The sequence below is a fragment of the Microcaecilia unicolor genome, chromosome 5, assembly GCF_901765095.1.
Source record: "Microcaecilia unicolor chromosome 5, aMicUni1.1, whole genome shotgun sequence".
Lineage (NCBI taxonomy): Eukaryota > Metazoa > Chordata > Amphibia > Gymnophiona > Siphonopidae > Microcaecilia > Microcaecilia unicolor.
In genome coordinates this window covers 145,335,831-145,357,643 of record NC_044035.1, presented here as the reverse complement: position 1 = coordinate 145,357,643, position 21,813 = coordinate 145,335,831, and the positions used below count along the sequence as shown (strand labels likewise).

The window sequence follows — 21,813 nt, the reverse complement described above, 5'->3', positions numbered from 1 at the left end:
CTCAGGGACCAGAGCTGCCCATCCTGGCTCCGGAGCAAGGAAAACAAATTCTGAGAATTGCACCAGGTTCTCTGCATTGATAGTTCACAAAAGGCCAACCCCTTCTTTTTTAGTAAGACTTTTTTTTATAAGAGTAGGCTTGAGTATGTTAATATGGTGATGGGATTGGTCATCTTAGAATCATGTGTCATACATTAAGGTCTGTGAAACTTTTTTTTTTTTTCATTGCAAGAACCTTTCCCCAATCTTAAGAATAGCTGACCAATGGTCCGTCTAGCTCGGTACCCTTTTTTTTAGCAGTGGCCAATCCAGGTCACAGGTACCTGGCAGAAACCCAAATAGCAGCAGCATTCTTTGCTGCCAATCCCAGGGTAAGCAGTGGCTTACTTATGTCTGTCTCAGTAGCAGACTATGGACCTTTCCTCCAGGAACTTGTCCAGACATTTTTTTAAACCCTTATACGCTACTTGCTGTTACTACATCTTCGAGCAAAGAGTTCCAGAGCATAACTTTGTTGAGTGAAAAAATATTTCCTCCTATTTGTTTTAAAAATATTTCCATCTAACTTTGCGTGTCCCGTAGTCTTTGTACTTTTTGAAAGAGTGAAAAATTGATTCACTTCTATTCGTTCTACACCACTCAGGATTTTGTAGACCTCAATCATATCTCCCCTCAACCAGTTGTACCCTTATGTCAGTAGTTCTGATTTAGAACTCTTTCATGTTGTGATTTCTGGGTACAAATTAAAGCAGATATTTTATTCCCCAGAATGTATAATGGTGTTAGCGGGGGAGGGGGTGGGGGAGGCAGCAAGAACTTAAGTGCTGATGTGCCCTAATTTTGTATGTCTCTAGAATCTACAATACCATGTTACTTCTGAAACTACAAAATAAATTGTAGATTCTAAATACCATTTAATTTATTTTGTAGTTTCAGAAGTAACATGGCCAGTATAAGTTTTCATTCTATGTTCATTCAATCTATATTGTAAGCCATATTGAATTCAATACTTTTTGGAATAATGTGGGATATAAATGTCACAAATAGATTTAGACTTTAGCTGAATTTGTGGAGTCCTGGAAAAGGCCAATTTTTTCCTGATTGAGTATTCTTTGTTTGAAGATCTAGATTTCAATCACTTTGATTAGAAAAAATATTCAGGAGGTGGATTCTATGGCTTAGCGATAGTGTTTTTCACATTGCATATAAAGCATTTTGCTAGCCTGTTCAAGAACTGTTTTAATGGTTACAGTAAAAAAAAAAAAATTCTATTGAGTGGGAGGGGAGAAAGGTCAGTTCAGACCATTTTACACAGCAAGCGTTTAAAGAGTTTCTCTGTGGGCAGTACAGGAGTAAGAATAGACAGAGACAGCTCAGAAAATAGAGCACTGTGGGGGGTGAAATGGGGCACCACGAATGCTATAGGCTATTTTAAGCTGAGCTGCAGGCAAGCACAATGTGCTTCATTGATGAGGATTTGACTCCTCGCCTTCTGAGAAAAAAAGAGGGTGGCATAAGTATGGAGAGAGAATTTGTCAGCCAGGGGAAAATAAATGATACCTTAACCCCCTCAAAAGAAGTCATTGAGTATTCTTTTGAAACCGAATAGTAGTATTGTTTTTGACCTCTTTTGACTTAAGTTCCCAAGTGCAGGTCTGAGCTGTAGCTTGAAGATGATTATTTTCCTTTTGACTAATTAAAAAATAAAAATACTTTCCATAGTGCAGCTGGAAAATGGCTGCGTGCTAATTTTGCCATTAGCTAGTGGCCATTTAAAAAGAAAAAAAAAAGATTAGCGTGTGAGTCCTTACCACCACCTATTTTCTAGGCAGTAAGGGCTCACGTGTTAATGCACGGAAATGCAAAGGTAATAACTGATTAGCGTAGAAACGCCCCCTTTCTACACCCCCCAAGACATGCCCCCTTTGCGCATGATTTGCATGTGCACATTGCAAAATGACCTTGGGATTCTTCAGCATGTCCCACAATAAGCCCTTTTTAGCTGTGGTAAGCACATGCTAGTGCTTATCATAGCTTCATAAAAGGACCCCTAAGTGAAGAAGCACTGATGCATTTAATGGGAAGTGTATGTCAGTTTTCACTGTGCAGGCTCTATCCTTTGGAACTCCATATATGAAGAGTTAAGAGTAGAAACTTAAGAACATAAGTATTGTCATACTGGGACAGACCAAAGGTCCATCAAGCCCAGTATCCTGTTTCCAGCAGTGGCCAATCCAGGTGACAAGTTCTTGGCAAGATCCCAAAACAGTACAATATATTTTATGCTGCTTATCCTAGAAATAAGCAGTGGATTTTACCAAGTCCATCTTAATAATGGCTTATGTCGGTGCCGGGCAAAATGGTAGAGACTATTATAGAGAACAAAATTAAAGAGCATATTACAAAAGCATGGATTAATGAGACAAAGCCAACATGGATTTAGTGAAGGGAAATCTCGCATCACCAATCAATTACATTTCTTTGAAGAGGTGAACAAACATTTCGATAAAGGTGAGCTGGTCAGTATTGTGTATCTGGATTTTCAAAAGGCATTTGACAGAGTACCTCATGAAGGACTCCAGAGGAAATTGCAGTGTCATGGGATAGGAGGTCGTGTTCTATTATGAATTAAAAGGTGGAAAACAGAGAGTAGGGTTAAATGATCAATATTCTCAATGGAGAAGGGTAGATAGTGGGTTTCCGCAGGGGTCTGTACTGGGACCGCTGCTCTTTAACATATTTATAAATGATCTAGAGACAGGAGTAACAGGTGAGGTCATTAAATTTGCTGATGACACAAAGTTACTCAAAGTTTCTAAATCGCAAGAAGATTATGAAAAATTGCAAGAGGACCTTATGAGACTGTGAAACTGGGCATCCAAATGGCAGATGATGTTTAATGTGAGCAAGAGCAAAGTGATGCATGTGGGAAAGAGGAACCCGAACTATAGCTGCGTAAATCAAGGTTCCATATTAGAAGTCACCGACCAGGAAAAGGGATCTAGGTGTTTTCGTTGATGATGTGAAACCCTCTGCTCAGTGTGTGGTGACAGCTAAGAAAGCAAATAGAATGTTAGGAATTATTAAGAAAAGAATGGAAAACATAAATGAAGATGTTATAATGCCTTTGTATTGCTCCATGGTGGAATTAGAAAAGGTACAGAGAATGATGATGAAAATGATAAAGGGGGATGGGACAGCTTCCCTATGAGGAAAGGCTAAAACAGCTAGGGCTCTTCAGCTTGGAGAAAAGACAGCTGCAGAGAGATATGATAGAGGTCTATAAAATAGTGAGTAGAGTGGAACAGGTAGGTGTGAATTGCTTGTTTACTCTTTCCAAAAATACTAGGACTAGGGGGCATGCAATGAAGGTACAAAGTAGTATATTTAAAATCGGAGAAAATATTTCTTTACTCGGCATGTAATTAAACTCTGGAATTTGTTGCCAGAGAATGTAATAAAAGCAGCAGAGTTTATAAAAGGCTTGGCTAGCTTCTTAAAAGCTTCTAAATTCAGCTCCTCAACAATTTATATCCGACCTTATGCTACATATGAATTATATGCTACAAAATGGACTATTCCCAAAGGATAAAGGAAATATTTTACTCACCCCTTTACCCAAGGATCCAAAGAAAAATGCAGATGACTTAACCAATTACCGCCAAATAGCGTCTATTCTCCTCATCACCAAGTTAATGGAAGGTATGGTGACCAAACAACTCACTGAATACCTAGATAAATTCTCAATTCTCCACGATTCTCAATCAGGATTTCGGTCTAACCATAGTACCAAAACAATATTAACCACTCTTCTCACTAAATTCAAATGATCAATAGCAACTGGCAATAACATACTCCTCCTTCAATTCGACATGTCCAGTGCATTCGATATGATAAGCCATAAAATTTTATTAAATATTCTGGACTTCTTCGGAATTGGAGGCAACGTTCTCAATTGGTTTAGAGGTTTTTTAACTACTAGATCTTACCAAGTAAAATTTAACTCCAATATGTCAGCTCTACGGATACCGGAATGTGGAGTTCCCCAGGGATCTCCACTCTCCCCGAGCCTCTTCAACCTTATGATGACGCCCTTAGCCAAGATATTGACCAGTCAAGGCCTCAACCCGTACATATATACAGATGATGTAACAATCTACATCCCATTTAAACATAATTTACTGGAAATTATAGATGTTATCAACCACAGCTTCCAAATTATGCATTCTTGGGCGAATGCCTTTCAATTAAAACTTAACGCTGAAAAAACACAGTGTCTTATACTTACATCACAATGTAACACAAGCAAATTCACCTCCATAACCACTCCAAACTTTTCCCTTCCTGTCTCAGACACTTTGAAGATTCTTGGAGTAACCATTGATCGTAATCTCACACTTGAATGCCATGTTAAGAATACAACTAGGAAGATGTTTCAGTCAATGTGGAAGCTTAGAAGACTAAAACCTTTCTTCCCAAGAGGCATTTTTCGTAACCTGGTACAATCAATGGTATTGAGTCATCTAGATTATTGCAATACGCTGTATACTGGCTGTAAAGAGTATATTAAGAAACTTCAGACAGCCCAGAACACCGCAGCTAGACTCATTTTTGGAAAATTAAAATACGAAAGTGCTAAACCCCTAAGAGAGAAGCTCCATTGGCTCCCAGTTAAGGAACGTTCTGTGTTCAAAGTTTGCACTCTGGTTCATAAAATCATTCGTAGAAATGCTCCGGCATACATGTCAGACCTTATTGATTTACCACCCAGGAACGCTAAAAGATCAGCATGCACATTCTTGGGACATCACTTCCCTAGCTGCAAAGGTCTAAAGTACAAACTAATACATGTGTCTTGTTTTTCTTACATTGGCACGCAGCTGTGGAATGCATTACCACTGGATCTGAAAAATATTCACGACCTTATCAACTTTCGAAAATCTTTAAAGACTTTCTTTTTAACAAGATTTACCATAATAATAATAGGAATTCCAAACACATCACTAATTACTTGTTTATCTACTCTTGGCGCATGTCATGATGTATTATTGTAAGCCACATTGAGTCTGCAAATAGGTGGAAAAATGTGGGGTACAAATGCAACAAATAAAAGAAAAGTCCATAAGCCATTATTAAATCCACTGCTCATTTCTAGGATAAGCAGCATAAAATATGTTGTACTGTTTTGGGATCTTGCCAAGTATTTGTGACCTGGATTGGCCACTGTTGGAAACAGGATGCTGGGCTTGATGGACTTTCAGTCTCTCCCAGTATGGCAATACTTACATACTTATGTTTGCTGATTGCACGTTTTCTGTTCATTTTTCTAATTTTTCATGACTGACTAAGAATCCTGGTGGTTTGTGTGTTGGGTTTCTGAATGCCTTCTAGGAACCTTGGGACCACTGGGAGTGTGGCCCCAGTATCCTAGAAATCACTGGGGAATACTTTGAGAGCGGGAGAGTTGGCCGGAGGCGGTTGGGATCCAGTCGGTGGGAGGAGGGTACTAGTGTAGAGCACGTGCCCAGGTGCAGGCAGACCTTAGGTGTGCTGGAGAATAGACCCTCTTAAGTGGCCACAGGGTTAGCCCCAGGCGGGTGGCTAGGCATTTCATTACAGGGCTGCTTCAGGGCGAATGGATACCAGTTGTTGTAAAAGATCAAACTGGTAAAAACCGTATCTCTGTCCTGTCTCACTACATGAAAACCTGTGTTGAGCATGTACAGTGGGGGAAATAAGTATTTGATCCCTTGCTGATTTTGTAAGTTTGCCCACTGACAAAGACATGAGCAGCCCATAATTGAAGGGTAGGTTATTGGTAACAGTGAGAGATAGCACATCACAAATTAAATCCGGAAAATCACATTGTGGAAAGTATATGAATTTATTTGCATTCTGCAGAGGGAAATAAGTATTTAATCCCTCTGGCAAACAAGACCTAATACTTGGTGGCAAAACCCTTGTTGGCAAGCACAGCGGTCAGACGTCTTCTGTAGTTGATGATGAGGTTTGCACACATGTCAGGAGGAATTTTGGTCCACTCCTCTTTGCAGATCATCTCTAAATCATTAAGAGTTCTGGGCTGTCGCTTGGCAACTCGCATCTTCAGCTCCCTCCATAAGTTTTCAATGGGATTAAGGTCTGGTGACTGGCTAGGCCACTCCATGACCCTAATGTGCTTCTTCCTGAGCCACTCCTTTGTTGCCTTGGCTGTATGTTTTGGGTCATTGTCGTGCTGGAAGACCCAGCCACGACCCATTTTTAAGGCCCTGGCGGAGGGAAGGAGGTTGTCACTCAGAATTGTACGGTACATGGCCCCATCCATTCTCCCATTGATGCGGTGAAGTAGTCCTGTGCCCTTAGCAGAGAAACACCCCCAAAACATAACATTTCCACCTCCATGCTTGACAGTGGGGACGGTGTTCTTTGGGTCATAGGCAGCATTTCTCTTCCTCCAAACACGGCGAGTTGAGTTCATGCCAAAGAGCTCAATTTTTGTCTCATCTGACCACAGCACCTTCTCCCAATCACTCTCGGCATCATCCAGGTGTTCACTGGCAAACTTCAGACGGGCCGTCACATGTGCCTTCCGGAGCAGGGGGACCTTGCGGGCACTGCAGGATTGCAATCCGTTATGTCGTAATGTGTTACCAATGGTTTTCGTGGTGACAGTGGTCCCAGCTGCCTTGAGATCATTGACAAGTTCCCCCCTTGTAGTTGTAGGCTGATTTCTAACCTTCCTCATGATCAAGGATACCCCACGAGGTGAGATTTTGCGTGGAGCCCCAGATCTTTGTCGATTGACAGTCATTTTGTACTTCTTCCATTTTCTTACTATGGCACCAACAGTTGTCTCCTTCTCGCCCAGCGTCTTACTGATGGTTTTGTAGCCCATTCCAGCCTTGTGCAGGTGTATGATCTTGTCCCTGACATCCTTAGACAGCTCCTTGCTCTTGGCCATTTTGTAGAGGTTAGAGTCTGACTGATTCACTGAGTCTGTGGACAGGTGTCTTTCATACAGGTGACCATTGCCGACAGCTGTCTGTCATGCAGGTAACGAGTTGATTTGGAGCATCTACCTGGTCTGTAGGGGCCAGATCTCTTACTGGTTGGTGGGGGATCAAATACTTATTTCCCTCTGCAGAATGCAAATAAATTCATATACTTTCCACAATGTGATTTTCCGGATTTAATTTGTGATGTGCTATCTCTCACTGTTACTAATAACCTACCCTTCAATTATGGGCTGCTCATGTCTTTGTCAGTGGGCAAACTTACAAAATCAGCAAGGGATCAAATACTTATTTCCCCCACTGTATGTATAAAACCTGAGAGCGAAAGTAGAGAATAAAGCTTTCAACTTTACCAGGAGGTGTATTTTCAAAGCACTTAGACTTACAAAGTTGCATAGTAACCTGTGGCACTTTGTAAGTCAAAGTGCTTTGAAAATATTCCTCATGGTCTACTTTTTTTTTTTTTTTTTTTCTCTTGCAAACCATTTTGCCTTGCTATTTCCTTGAACTGTAATACTGTGCTGAGATGTATTGGTCTATCAGACATTCACAATTCTGTCCTTGACAGTCAAATATAGATACAGTTTCAGAAAAAAATGGATATTTACAAATTAACTTGGTTTTTTAGTCAGGTATGTGTAACTATATATGTATATTCATTCTGAACATTGAAAATCACATCAAGACTGGACTTGAGAACCTTTTTTTAGTGGATTAGATATTGGCCCTATCTAAGGCACATAACAAAGCGCATAGACTTCAAAGTTACATAGAGGTGTATTTTCAAAGCACTTAGCCTTCCAAAGTTCCATAGAAACCTATGGAACTTTGGAAGGTTAAGTGCTTTGAAAATATGCCTCATAGTAAACCTATGGAACTTTGTAAGTCTGGGTACTTTGAAAATTAGCCTCTTATGTTTTGTTGGCATTTGCACTGCCCAACCAGATATTGCATGGTATCTTTGTTCTGATTTATGAGATACTGCCTTTTTCCCAAATTCTTATCTCAAGATGACTGCTCAGATGCTAGCTCTTCAGTTATATGAAAAACAGTCTTGTGCTTACTGTTCCAATTACTGCTTACTGCTCAGAGACTGGTTACTCCTTCATTGTGCTCACTCATATCAACCCCTGTGAAAGGGAAAGATGGCTTCTGAGTATGTGGCTACACTCTTGAAGAAAGCTATGGGTTTGAAGTCCAGGGTTCTACCATTTCTGGAGTAGGTGGCCTGAGGTTTGTTAGGGAGTATAAGGTATTTTGGCCCAGGCAAACTTAAAAGTGGTATGATGTCCAGCAATAAGCAACTTTGATATATTGGGGCATGCAGAACTGCTTTTTATTTATGGGCAAGTAATGTTGCTTAGGTCTTCTGTAGCATATATAGATATGAAATGCCAACCCAACTGACAAGTTCATGTCTGACAGCCTAGTGTTGATATGCTTTGGCTTGATATTCATTGTTAGCAGGCAGCCTTGGAATAGCAGGAGAACATGTATGCATGCACACACATCATACCAGCTGTCTACCACTTTGTCAGTCACAGTCAGATATACCAAGTATTGTCCCCCTATACCCAAAATGAGAAAATTCCTTTGGTATATAAAGGCTTTCTATTTATTAATTTAATAGATTGTATATGTATGTTTCCTGCAAAGTACTAGTTGGGCTTGGTCTCACTAGATGTAATGCATAAGAGCACTGGCTAGTGCACAGCTAGCTTTGTTAACTTCAGAGATATGTGACTTTGTCTTTGTGCCTTAGCAGTAAGACATGACAGGGTATGTCACACTTGTAATGTTATGTAGCAACAGAGGTGTCTGCAATCTTGGATAGCCCGAAAACCAGTCTTTTTTTCAGGCTATCCCTAACAGATATGCATATGAGAGATATCTGGAGGCAATGCCAGCAGATATCTCTCATGAATATTAATTGGGGATATCTTGAAAGTCAGATGGTTTGTATCCCTCTGGGATAGCAGTTTGACACCCTTGCATTACACATTCTCACTTTTCTACGTTGGTCATAGTATGGCAGACCATAAATTCCATTTATTGTAGTAGTTATTGAGCATGAAGTGCACTAACATTCTGTTTTTCATATAATAATGTCCAATTTTTGCACAGTCTTTATTGCCTTCATGTTATGAGTGTGGCTCAGTTCTAGTTTTCATGTTGGTTAGTTGTATGCGTTTTACTCAGGTAGGGGAAAGCTTTTGAAGACTGGTAGAAAAGATGATAATTTTCCCATGTTCTCTAGCCTCATCACTTATTCTTGATCTATGTAAATATGCATCATTGATTATTTTTGTTATATCTACATCAGATGGACTGGTAATACCATTGGTGGAGCTATCGGCGAAGCAGGTGGCTTTTCACATTCCATTCGAGGTGGTGGAGAAAGTTTATCCCCCTGTACCAGAGCAGTTGCAGCTTCGCATAGCCTTCTGGAGCTTTCCGGAGAATGAAGAGGATATCAGGTACTCGTATAACCCTCTTTGAAGTACATTTTCTCAAGGTGATGTCTCTGGAGGCGCGCAGGGGCCATGCATCTTCAAGATAGGATAACAGGGTTTACTTTTTCATTTTTACAGTCAAAATAGGAGTGCTCTGATTGTAAGTGACATTGCTTTAGGAATATTGACACCCTAGGAGAGTTATATAGGGGCTTAATTTCAAAGCACTTAGACGTACAAACTTCCATAGGTTTCTATGCAACTTTGTAAGTCTAAGTGCTTTGAAAATACGCCTCTTAGTATTATAGTTTAGTAGTGATCTTCTTTTGTAGCTATGTAATGTCCTTTGGCATGTGTGGGCGGCTTCAGAGCTAGGGAACATCAAGTTTTGCATTTTTACCATGCACTTCATGCAACATAGTATATACTTAACTATTTGTGCTGTGCAAAAGCTACACCCTAATGGAAAAGGTCTGACTTTTGGATTGCTTGAGTGATATGTTAGTAAAATCGTTTAAGGGTAATTTGTTAGCAGGTGACATGTTAATGCTGTTAATTTGGTAATGCATGTTAATGGCGTTAGCATGTGCTATTAGTAAATGACCGGTCATCTTGCTTGATTATTGTTAGTACACTTTGAGGGGCATAATCAAATGGCGCCGGCGAAATCGATCGCCGGCGATCTATTTTGGCGGCGCCGCAACAGCTGGCCGGAACCGTATTATCGAAAAAGATGGCCGGCCAACTTTTGTTTCGATAATACGGTTGGGGCCGGCCAAATGCCACAGATCGACGGGTTTGAGATGGCCGACTTTGTTTTTCAGCAATAATGGAAACTGGAACCGGCCATCTCAAACCCGGCCAAATCCAAGGCATTTGGCCGTGGGAGGGGCCAGCATTCTTAGTGCACTGGTACTTCTGGATGTTTAGATCTTGCTGATCAGTTATGTTATGACTTACTTGTTCAGGAGTGCTGTATTTTGTGATACTGTTTTGAGAAATGTTCAAGAAAGACTTCATACAAATGAAAAAAGTCCCTGCTGTGCATTTTCCCTTGATGGCCGTCCCTGACGTGCACTTCCCTTAATAGCCGTCTTTCTCTCCGAAAGTGCACTTCTCTTAATGGCCGTCTTTCTCCCTGAACAGGGAAATCAAAAGCTTTTGCACACTGCTTTTTTTTTTTGTAGTAACAGTGGGATTTGAACCAGCCACCTCTGCATTACAAGACCAGTGATGTAACCACTTGGCCACAGCTCCACTTACTTGGGTGTCCCTCCCTTTTGATTATACCCCTCCAGGTCTCTCTCAGCCACTCACAGACAGCTTAACGCACTGTGATTGGCTGAGAGAGACCTGAAGGGGTATAATCAAAAGGGAGGGACAGCCAAGTAAGTGGAGCTGTGGCCAAGTGGTTACATCATGGCTCTTGTAATGCAGAGGTGGCTGGTTCAAATCCCACTGTTACTACTAAAAAAAACTGTGAGCAAAAACCGTTTTGATTTCCCTGTTTGGGGAGAAGTGCACTTTCGGAGAGAAAGACGGCTATTAAGGGAAGTGCACGTCAGGGACGGCCATCAAGGGAAAATGAACGGCAGGGACTTTTTTCATTTGTATGAAGTCTTTCTTGAACATTTCTCAAAACAGTATCACAAAATACAGCACTCCAGAACAAGTAAGTCATAACATAACTGATCAGCAAGATCCTTTTTTTTTTTTTACGAGCTGGCCGACTGGCTTCCCCTCCTAGGAAGGAAATGTTTTAAAGTTGTTTTTTTTTGGGTGGGAGGGGGTTGGTGACCACTGGAGGAGTATGGGGAGGTCATCCCTGATTTCTTCTGGTGGTCATCTGGTCAGTTTGGGCATCTTTTTGAAACTTGGTTGTGAAAATAAATAGTAAAACCGGCCAAATGCTCGTCATCGCCGGTTTTCTTTTTTCCATTATCAGCTGAAGCCGGCCATCTCGTAAGCACGCCCACATCCCGCCTTCACTACCCGGCCGACACGCCCCCTTGAAGTTTAGACGCCTCCGCGACGGAATGCCGGCGAGTGTGTCCAAAAATCGGCTTTCGATTATACCGATTTGGCCAGTTTTAGGAGATGGCCGGCCATCTCCCGATTTGTGTCGGAAGATGGCCGGCTATCACTTTCGAAAATAAGCTGGTTTATCTTCATGAGGAGGCCGAAAAGCTTAGTTAGTTAAAAATGTGTGAACACTAGCCTCATTACCAATAATTTTATATGTACCATTGCCCAGAATGCATTACAAATGAATTTCAAATAGCTTTGTATAGCAGTTTAAGCCAAATGCGCTAGCACTTTAAATTCAATGTGAGCACAAAAAATCAAGACCCAAAAGTTCTTGGTGAAACTTATCATAAACAACAAAGTTCTGATTTCACAGTGTAACTTGTCATACTAGATGAGTTCTTCCACATGGAACTGACCTGCTGGTTTTCATTTTGTTCTGAAGCTTAATGAGTGCAAGGGTTAATGAAAGCATTGAGTGAGCCTAGATATCTCCTTATTCTAAAATGCGCAGATGAGGAATCTCTTTATTGACTGTAACTGTGAAGCTGGATAGCCCAGTTCATTATCTGTCTTAATTTCTTCAAATCTTGTTAAGTGGGGATACAGATTTACTCCTCATGCTGTCAGATGTCACTGAAATTGATTTCTGGGCTGAATGAAGCTGAGCTCTCTGTTGAAAAGGAAATGTGCCTTTTTTGCTTTTTTCCAACTACTGTACAAGTGACAGGGGAGAGTAGTGCAGAGCAAATTGGTTTCTGAATGGTTAATTTTACTTTGTCCAGTTTGCTGCAAGTATTTTGAAGTATGCCACTTGTTTGGTTTTGATGCAGTCAGTATTTATAAGTTGAACATGTAGTGGCACTGATGTAGCAGTGGGCTCCAATGCCTGGGGTCTAATAATTTTTGCATTGGCAACATTCTTCCCCCTCCCCACTGACAGCAGGAAAGTGCAGCTGGTAGCACAGTGGGACCAGCACTTTTCTGATTCACTCTTCCTACCCACAATGCATCTCTTGCCCATGTGGTTCACGGCACGATGTGCAATAAGAGTACAACAGTGCACTGAGTTCTTCAAAGAACTTTGAATGAGCAGAAGAGGCACTTGCAGCAGGAAGAGTAGGTTAGAGACATGCTTTCCCATCAGTCTACTAACTGCACTCTCCTGTTGTCAGCTGGGATCAGGCCACAGGAGAAAGGTGGGAAATGGGAGAGAGGGAGGGAGAGAGAGGGAGGGAGAGGGAGATGATGTCCATCTTCCCCTTGAAGAATGATTGTGTTAGGAAGATGTAATGGGAACCAGGGAAACCCTCTATGATAACGAATCACAGCAGGCAAAAGTAGAGGCTGACCAAGGACGAATCAACACTGGAGATATGAATCCAACAGTCTTTATTGATATAAATAAAAGAATGAATTTTGAAATTTAAAACATATTGCATAATGATAAACATTTAAATTGAATAATAAAAATTATCATGTATATATACAATGAAAAAAAGGAAAGTGGTATTTAATACAGAGGTATAAAAATAGAGTTGTAAAAAAATAGTTATAAAAAATACATACAGAAGATGCTAACATACGTTTCTTTAAAAAAACAAATCAAAAAATGAGTTAATAAGTCATTCACAGTGATTCTGACTAGTAAAAATTAATTCAAAACATTCAAAATAAATCGACAATTAATATGTTGTAACTGGTGTGGGTGTCGTGTTGATGGACAAATCATGAATAATGATATTAGATTTTTTCAGGTTTTCAATCCACTAGTTGCATGGGGTACCAGAAGAAAAGAGGATTACATTTTCGAATTTGAAATACAGAGGGATTAATTGCACAAACACAAAAAAGCCACAAGAAAAAAAGAAAATAATCAAAAATAGAAAAATAAATAAGAAAAAAGAAGAACTAACATCGGAAGATTATATTGTTTTTAAAGTAATAATTTTTATGATAACTTTTGTAAAAATTAATATAATAGGATCCATAGTTAATATTGTATCATACTGATATTTATCTCGACGAGCTACAGCATAGAAACAACGTGACTAAACCATGGTTGAACACGTTTTTTGCAAACTTGAACAGTGATAGACCAGAACGCTTAATGTGATATACTAATCAGATGAGAAATGGTCATTGAATAATTTAAAAATGTTATTGTTAATTTATTGCGGATTAAACAGCCCAAAAAATAGTATATGACACCTTGACTAATGAAAAAATGATGAGTCTCATCGGAAACGTTCGATTACATTATTTGAGCCCTGAAGTAGGCGCTTGCATACATAGTAACATAGATGACGGCAGAAAAAGACCTGCATGGTCCATCCAGTCTGCCCAACAAGATAAACTCATATGTGTATACCTTACCTTGATTTGTACTTGCCTTTTTCAGGGCACAGACCGTACAAGTCTGCCCAGCAGTATTTCCCGCCTCCCAACCACCAGTCCCGCCTCCCATCACTGGCTCTGGCACGGACCGTATAAGTCTGCCCTCCACTATCCTCGCCTCCCAACCACCAATCTCTCTTCCCCCACCTGCTCCGCCACCCAATTTCGGCTAAGCTTCTGAGGATCCATTCCTGCTGCACAGGATTCCTTTATGCATATCCCACGCATGTTTGAATTCCGTTACCGTTTTCATCTCCACCACCTCCTGCGGGAGGGCATTCCAAGCATCCACCACCCTCTCCGTGAAAAAATACTTCCTGACATCTTTTTTGAGTCTGCCCCCCTTCAATCTCATTTCATGTCCTCTCGTTCTACCGGCGTCCCATCTCCGGAAAAGATTTTTTTGCGGATTAATACCTTTCAAGTATTTGAACGTCTGTATCATATCACCCCTGTTCCTCCTTTCCTCCAGGGTATACATGTTCAGGTCAGCAAGTCTTTGGTCATACGTCTTGGAACTCAAATCCCATACCATTCTCGTAGTTTTTCTTTGCACCGCTTCCATTTTTTTAACATCCTTCGCAAGGTACGGCCTCCAAAACTGAACACAATACTCCAGGTGGGGCCTCACCAACAACTTGTACAGGGGCATCAACACTTCCTTTCTTCTGCTGATCACACCTCTCTCTATACAGCCTAGCAACCTTCTCGCTACGGCCACCGCCTTGTCACACTGTTTCGTTGCCTTCAGATCCTCGGATACTATCACCCCAAGATCCCTCTCCCCCTCAGTACCTATCAGACTCTCACCGCCTAACACATACGTCTCTCATGGGTTTCTACTCCCTAAATGCATCACTTTGCATTTCTTCGCATTGAATTTTAATTGCCAAACCTTAGACCATTCTTCTAGCTTCCTCAGATCCCTTTTCATGCTTTCCACTCCCTCCCGGGTGTCCACTCTGTTGCAAATCTTAGTATCATCCGCAAATAGGCAAACTTTACCTTCTAACCCTTCGGCAATGTCACTCACAAATATATTGAACAGAATCGGCCCCAGCACTGATCTCTGAGGCACTCCGCTACTCACCTTTCCCTCCTCCGAGCGAACTCCATTTACCACCACCCTCTGTCGTCTGTCCGTCAACCAGTTCCTAATCCAGTTCACCACTTCGAAACACGGCCCATGTTGGACCCTTCTTTTATTTATATCAATAAAGACTGTTGGATTCATATCTCCAGTGTTGATTCGTCCTTGGTTAGCCTCTACTTTTGCCTGCTGGAAGACGTAATGAAATATTACTCACACATCATGGGGAGAAGTATTTACTTGCCTTATTCCCCTACTCAGACTCTTCGCTCCATAGATCAAGATCTGGTGGTGCCCTCCCTACAGAAGTCCCTCTAACTACTCTTCTGAGAACAATGTTCTCATTTGTTGGCCTTTCCCTTTGGAATGTGCTTCTACTTAGCTTGTGAAAACTACTATCTCGTTTAAAATTTAAGACTGCTCTTAAAACATTTATTTTCTAGATGCATTTTGGACCTACCTCCTGATCCTCCAGACCTTTATGTCCCATTATGGCAGTACTTATGTACCTATTCTGGTTTAGGGTTCCCCCCTCTCTGTGTAATGAGCTGAATTCTCTCCTATTCCATTACTCTTTGCTATTACAGTTCTATCCATTATTGTAGTTCTTTTCTGATTGAGACTTTTTGTAATTTGCATTGTACACCTCCTTAGTAGTATATCAAATAAAGCGAACCTGAACCTGATTGGGTGGACAGAGGCGTGGTGCAGATTCTCCCAAATAGGCTGGCAAGGGGGTATTGGCAGTGTGGCTATGTTTGTTTTATGCAGGGTTTTTTGCTACAGCGCGTGTATGTCTGGAGGTGGGTGTGGAGCTCTGTGTATATTGAGCGTTATGGTGGGATATCTGGTTTGTTTGGAGTGTTTTAATTTGGCGTGTGTGTTTTGGTGGCATAGCCTTTCCATGTCCACTACCTCTTGCCTCCTCACTCCATCCCACACTGTCTTTCACCTTTCCAAGCTATTTCGGCCCCCTCCCCAAAGCTTCAATAAATGTAACTCCCACAACAGTAAAGATACCTGGTAGCTGAAGCCCTCAGCCCTTGCCAGTACAAGAAAGGAGGATTGTTGACCCACCACTTCCCAATCTTCATTTTCAACTCCTGTCTGAACTGACAGCAGGAGAAGTCCTTGATCATACATTACCTTCTGCTATGGTGCTAGTCTTGTGGTAGAAGCTCCTATATCTTGCAGCTCTTATTGCAAGTTTGGCCTCTATGGCAGCAGGAAACGTGTGCTTAAACTTCTGCAGCCGGTTTGGATGGAGGTTCAAAAGGAATATCTAGATATGAGAGAACAACACTTATCCCTCCTTATGCTGGCCGGAATTGAGAGTTCCCAGTGGCTGCAGGTACCATTTATTTTCGCTGAAGACTTCCATTCTGCTAGATATTGTAACCATTGCCAGTCTAGGCTGGTGGAGGGGTGGGAACGTCAGCATATGAATTCATGCTGCTGCAGATGTTCACTAGTCTTCAGCTTGTAGAGGACAGGTGGGAACCTTACTTGTTCCTCTACTACAGTAGTTCCTCTACTGGTTCAACTGCCAATGTCTTCTTTCATTGGACATATCTGTCTGTGTATTAACAGCAATATAAATGGTTACTTGATGATAAGTATGCACATTTTTGTATGAAATGTGCTTATGAAAGCAGGGGACATAGACTGGGATTCCTAGTGGTAAGATGGGAATGAAACTCTGTGTAACCTATATGGACCAATGTGTACAGCATAATACATCCCAAGAAGACATTTGAGTAACCTGTGTGGAACAGTAGTTCCAAACCAAAAACAGCATTATTGTATTGGACTTCTAGAAGGCACTGGAATAACCTGCACAGAGTGATGATTATGATCCTAAATAGCAGTAGTATAGTTGTACTTGGTCTCCAAGAAAGCTGGGTACATGCACGGAGGAACCATGTTTAAACCAGAACTTCAGTGAACAAGGAGAGACTGAATTTTAACATGAAGGGCCTGGATGCTGACTTAGGTGCTGATCTTGTAAGAAGCAAAATTGATGGTGGCAAGAACTGAGGTGGTCTGCTGTCATGGATGGAGGAATCTATTGCTAAAACTGATTTTGGGCATACTGGGGGAAGATATGGAGTAGTAGAGAATGATGTAAAGGTTGGGTAAAATACATGATTTAAATTCCTATTTCTTTGACAGAATCTCTTCAAGTATGAACTCACCCCCTACCTTTTTCTTCAGTCTACAAATCCTTCTGCTTTCTGGCCCCTAACTGAACATCTTTGTTGGCCATCTACTCACTGTCATTCAGTCCCTTGGAGGCTGTCCTTATTCTATGCAGATAACATTCAATTACTGGTTAGGATTTCCTCTCTAATAGCAGATGTCTTGCCTATCAACTACTGCCTCACCTCTATCTCCTTATGGCTATGGACCAACTGACTATTTCTAAACGTTTCCAAATGTGAAGCTGTTCATTTTTGTAAAATGTGCACCTCATGTCCTACGTCTTTACATATAAATAATATATTCCTTAGCGTATGCAGCAGATGAATCCAAGAACTGGTGGGTTGTGTCTATCTACCAGCAGGTGGAGATAGAGATTACAAAGCTGGAGGCAGCGATACCAGATGGCCAGCTCCTTCTTCACCTCAGTACATCTCTATCTCCAGCAGGTGGTGGACGGCGCTTCAGCAGTTCCTGGATTTGTCTGTTGGGGATACTCCTGGGTCCTGTTGGCCAGTTGAGTTTAGGGGTGTCTGGCTGGTGGTGCCAACTTTGGGGGCATACTCAGTCTTCTGGGTCTCTGCTTCACCCTTTCCGCCCTTGCCTCCCGGTCTTTAGAGCTCTAGCCTTCCTCACCAGTAAAAAAACAAAAACAAAGAGAGTTCCTGACGATTTCTGACAGGACCCAGCTGTACAGGGTTTCCCCTATCTTAGTGCTGTGCTTTCTGTCTGTACAAGCCGTTAAGTCCATTAAAATGGGCAATATTTTGGGAAGGGAGTGGAAGTACGGGTAAGGGAAAGAGGAGGGAAGGAACAGGAGGGGGGAGGGAAGAATAGTTAATAGTTAATAAATAAATGACATATGTACATATGTACATATTTAACATAAAGAGGGACTAGTTTTGTATGTAAGAGCTTCTTTAATCAAAAAGTTATTATGTAAATTCTATAACGAAAGGAGTTATATTGAAATTGTTAATATACAAGAAGAAAGGATGCTGTAACAAGAAGAATAGACGAGGTTTTGGGGAAGAGGGAGGGGGTAAAGGGGGGAAGAAAAATGGAAAATTCACACAGACTTATGGTTGTAATGATTTATTGGTTGTTCAATAAAAATTGTTTCAAACTAAAATGGGCAATATTTTTTATTTCTGACATATAATGTAAAATTTGATGAACGTAATGTGTAGTGCTTGAAAGGGTGCGGGGAAAAGTTGGGGGTACAGAGAGTGACAGTGTGTATATAAGGCCTGTTTCTGACACAAATGAAATGGGCGCTAGCAAGGTTTTCCTGGGCGTGTGTATGTTTGAGAGAGTGTGTGTGAGAGTGATTGTGTGTGAGAGAGAGTGAATGTGTGTGTGTGTGTGTGTGACAGAGAGAGAGTGAATGTGCGAGTGTGTGTGACAGAGAGAGAGTGAGTCTGGGTGCGAGTGTGTGTGTGAGAATGAGAATGTGTGTGTGAGAATGAGAGTGTGTGCGAGTGCGTATGTGAGACAGTGACTGTGAGAGTGTGTTTCACACAGATACACTGTGTGTGAGAGAGTGTGTGAGAGAGTATGTGTGCGATACACAGACTCTCTGTGATACCGAGAGAGTGTATGAGACGGAGTGTGTGAGACCGAGAGTGTGTGTGTGACCGACTGTGTGACACATAGATAGTGAATGTGATACAGTGTGAGATATAGTGTGAGAGACTGTGTGAAAGAGAGAAAGACATTGACTGTGAGAGTGTGTGTGTGTGACAGAGATACCTCCCCCTCCCTCTGTGGTCTGAGGACCCCCTCCCCCCCTGCGTGGTTGGCAGCACCGTGCGAGTGTGTGTGTGTGACAGAGAGTGAGACTGGGTGCGATTGTGTCTGTGAGAGAGTGTGTGTGATTGTCCTCTCTCCCCTGCCCCCCTCCAGCTACCCAGTGATTCTCCTCTCTCCCCTGACCCCCTCTCCAGCCACCCAGTGATTCTCCTCTCTCCCCTGACCCCCCCTCCAGCCACCCAGCGGTTCTCGTCTCCCCTGCCCCCCCCTCCAGCCACCCAGCTATTCCTCTGGCCCACCCTCCAGCCACCCAGCGATTCTGCTCTCTCCCCTGCCCCCCCTGCAGCCACCCAGCGATTGTCCTGTGTCCCTTGCCCCCCCCCCCCCCCCTTGCAGCCACCCTGCGATTCTCCTGTATCCCCTGCCCCCCCTGGAGCCATGCAGCGATTCTCCTCTCTCCCCAGCCCCTGCATCAGGTTTTAAAAAAATCTCGCCTATAACTTTGAAGAGGAACTTATCTTAATGGAAAATACCCAGCAACACTGCTATATTCTTCAGGCGGTTTGTCTCGCAGTCTCTCTCTCTTTCTGGAGATCCACATAGGTATCAGCGCATTCTGTTTATTTACTTTTCTGGCTGTTTGAGACTGTGCAGTGTAGAGCGGTAGAAAAGTTTGCGAGCGATGGCTCCCTGCTGATTTTTTTCAATGGCACGTACAGAGAGACCTGTGACGTGCCGCTCATGCGCAGAACAGCTGAGCTGTTCTTCGCATGCACGGCACGTCGGTCACTCTTCATTTATATAGTAGGATGCTGGTTAGGCAGCAGACTGCTGCGTCTGTGGGACTCTGCTTCTCTGGAGGAGACACCTGCTGTTCGGTGAGTCCCTGCCTTTCTCTTTTCGGCACGGGGGTTCCATGCTTTAATGTGGGTGATGCTGGTGTTTGAAAGCTGTTCCCGCTGTGGTAGCAGATGCTCCGCAGTGGGACTCTGTGTGGTGGCGTGTTTAAACACTAGGGAGGGAAGTGCTGAAGTTCCCCTTCCCCGAGCAGCCTTTTCTTGTGCTAAAATGGTGGGAATGTGCGCCTTTTTGCGGCGTGGCCCTCTCTTTTCTCCTGATATCAGCTCTGATCCTTTCCCGCCCTGTGGCCTTGATGTGAGCAGGGGGGAGGGGCAGCTTCTCCTAAATGACCTTGTGTTCCATTAGAGACTGCTGGTTCAGGGATTCCCCTTTATTTTCTCCAGCCTTTGGTTTCCTTTACCAAAATCACTGTTGAGTCAAAAACTGTTTTGCATGTAGCTGGGGTAGTGGCACAGATTCTTCTCAAACTGCCCCTACTATGCAAGGGTATCCTAGGGAAGAACAGAACTACTTTTAGCTGTTTCTGTATCTTCTGAGTGTGCTGTTCACCGCCGCTGCCTTGATTTTCTCTCCTCACATGCTATTCTTGACCCACTACAATCTGGTTTTCACCCTCTCCACTCAACCGAAACTGCGCTTACTAAAGTCTCCAATGAGCTATTACTGGCTAAATCCAGAGGTCAATATTCTATCCTCATTCTTCTTGATCTTTCCGCTGCTTTTGACACTGTCGATCACAGCATACTTCTTGATACCCTGTCCTCACTTGAATTCCAGGGCTCTGTCCTTTCCTGGTTCTCTTCCTACCTCTCCCTCCGCACCTTTAGTGTTCACTCTGGTGGATCCTCTTCTACTTCTATCCCTCTGCCTGTCGGCGTACCTCAGGGTTCTGTTCTTGGTCCCCTCCTCTTTTCTATCTACACTTCTTCCCTTGGTTCATTAATCTCATCCCATGGCTTTTCCTACCATCTCTATGCTGATGACTCCCAAATCTACCTTTCTACCCCTGATATCTCACCTTGCATCCAAACCAAAGTTTCAGCGTGCTTGTCTGACATTGCTGTCTGGATGTCTCAACGCCACCTGAAATTAAATATGACCAAAACCGAGCTTCTCATTTTCCCCCCCAAACCCACCTCCCCGCTCCCCCCATTTTCTATTTCTGTTGATGGCTCTCTCATTCTCCCTGTCTCCTCAGCTCGAAACCTTGGGTCATCTTTGACTCTTCTCTCTCCTTCTCTGCTCATATCCAGCAGATTGCCAAGACCTGTCATTTCTTACTTTACAACATCCATAAAATCCGCCCCTTTCTTTCCGAGCACTCTACCAAAACCCTCATCCACACCCTTGTCACCTCTCGTTTGGACTACTGCAATCTGCTTCTTGCTGGCCTCCCACTTAGTCACCTCTCCAGTCGGTTCAAAACTCTGCTGCCCGTCTCGTCTTCCGCCAGGGTCGCTTTACTCATACTACCCCTCTCCTCAAGTCGCTTCACTGGCTCCCTATCTGTTTTCGCATCCTGTTCAAACTTCTTCTACTAACCTATAAATGTACTCACTCTGCTGCTCCCCAGTATCTCTCCACACTCGTCCTTCTCTACACCCCTTCCCGTGCACTCCGCTCTATGGATAAATCCTTCTTATCTGTTCCCTTCTCCACTACTGCCAACTCCAGACTTCGCGCCTTCTGTCTCACTGCACCCTACGCCTGGAATAAACTTCCTGAGCCCCTACGTCTTGCCCCATCCTTGGCCACCTTTTATATTTCAACGATTTTTATTGATGACAAAACAATACAGTAACATTATACAACCATCTGGCGGTAGCAAAAGTGCATCCACAAAATACATCTGGAGTGTTCCTATAATTACATTATGTCATCAAATTATAATTCCCAACACTTTTATGGAGGAAGTAACAAAATATCACCAATTATCAATTATACCAAAATGGAAAATCAAATTTCTAGTGATTACAAAAATGATCTAGAACCCCCACCCTCTCCCTCCCCCCGTCCTCTCACC

The 21,813-nt window shown here is 42.5% G+C and overlaps 1 protein-coding gene across 2 annotated transcripts in view; it reads left to right on the top strand.

Annotated features, from left to right (window-relative positions):
- The window catches only part of ZSWIM8 (zinc finger SWIM-type containing 8), a 279,619-nt gene that overhangs the window by 29,288 nt on the left and 228,518 nt on the right, over positions 1-21,813 (top strand). For both annotated transcript variants that reach the window (XM_030203397.1, XM_030203396.1), the window contains exon 2: positions 9,337-9,490. In XM_030203397.1, the coding sequence (XP_030059257.1) occupies positions 9,337-9,490 (154 nt within the window). The remainder of the gene's footprint in view (positions 1-9,336; positions 9,491-21,813) is intronic.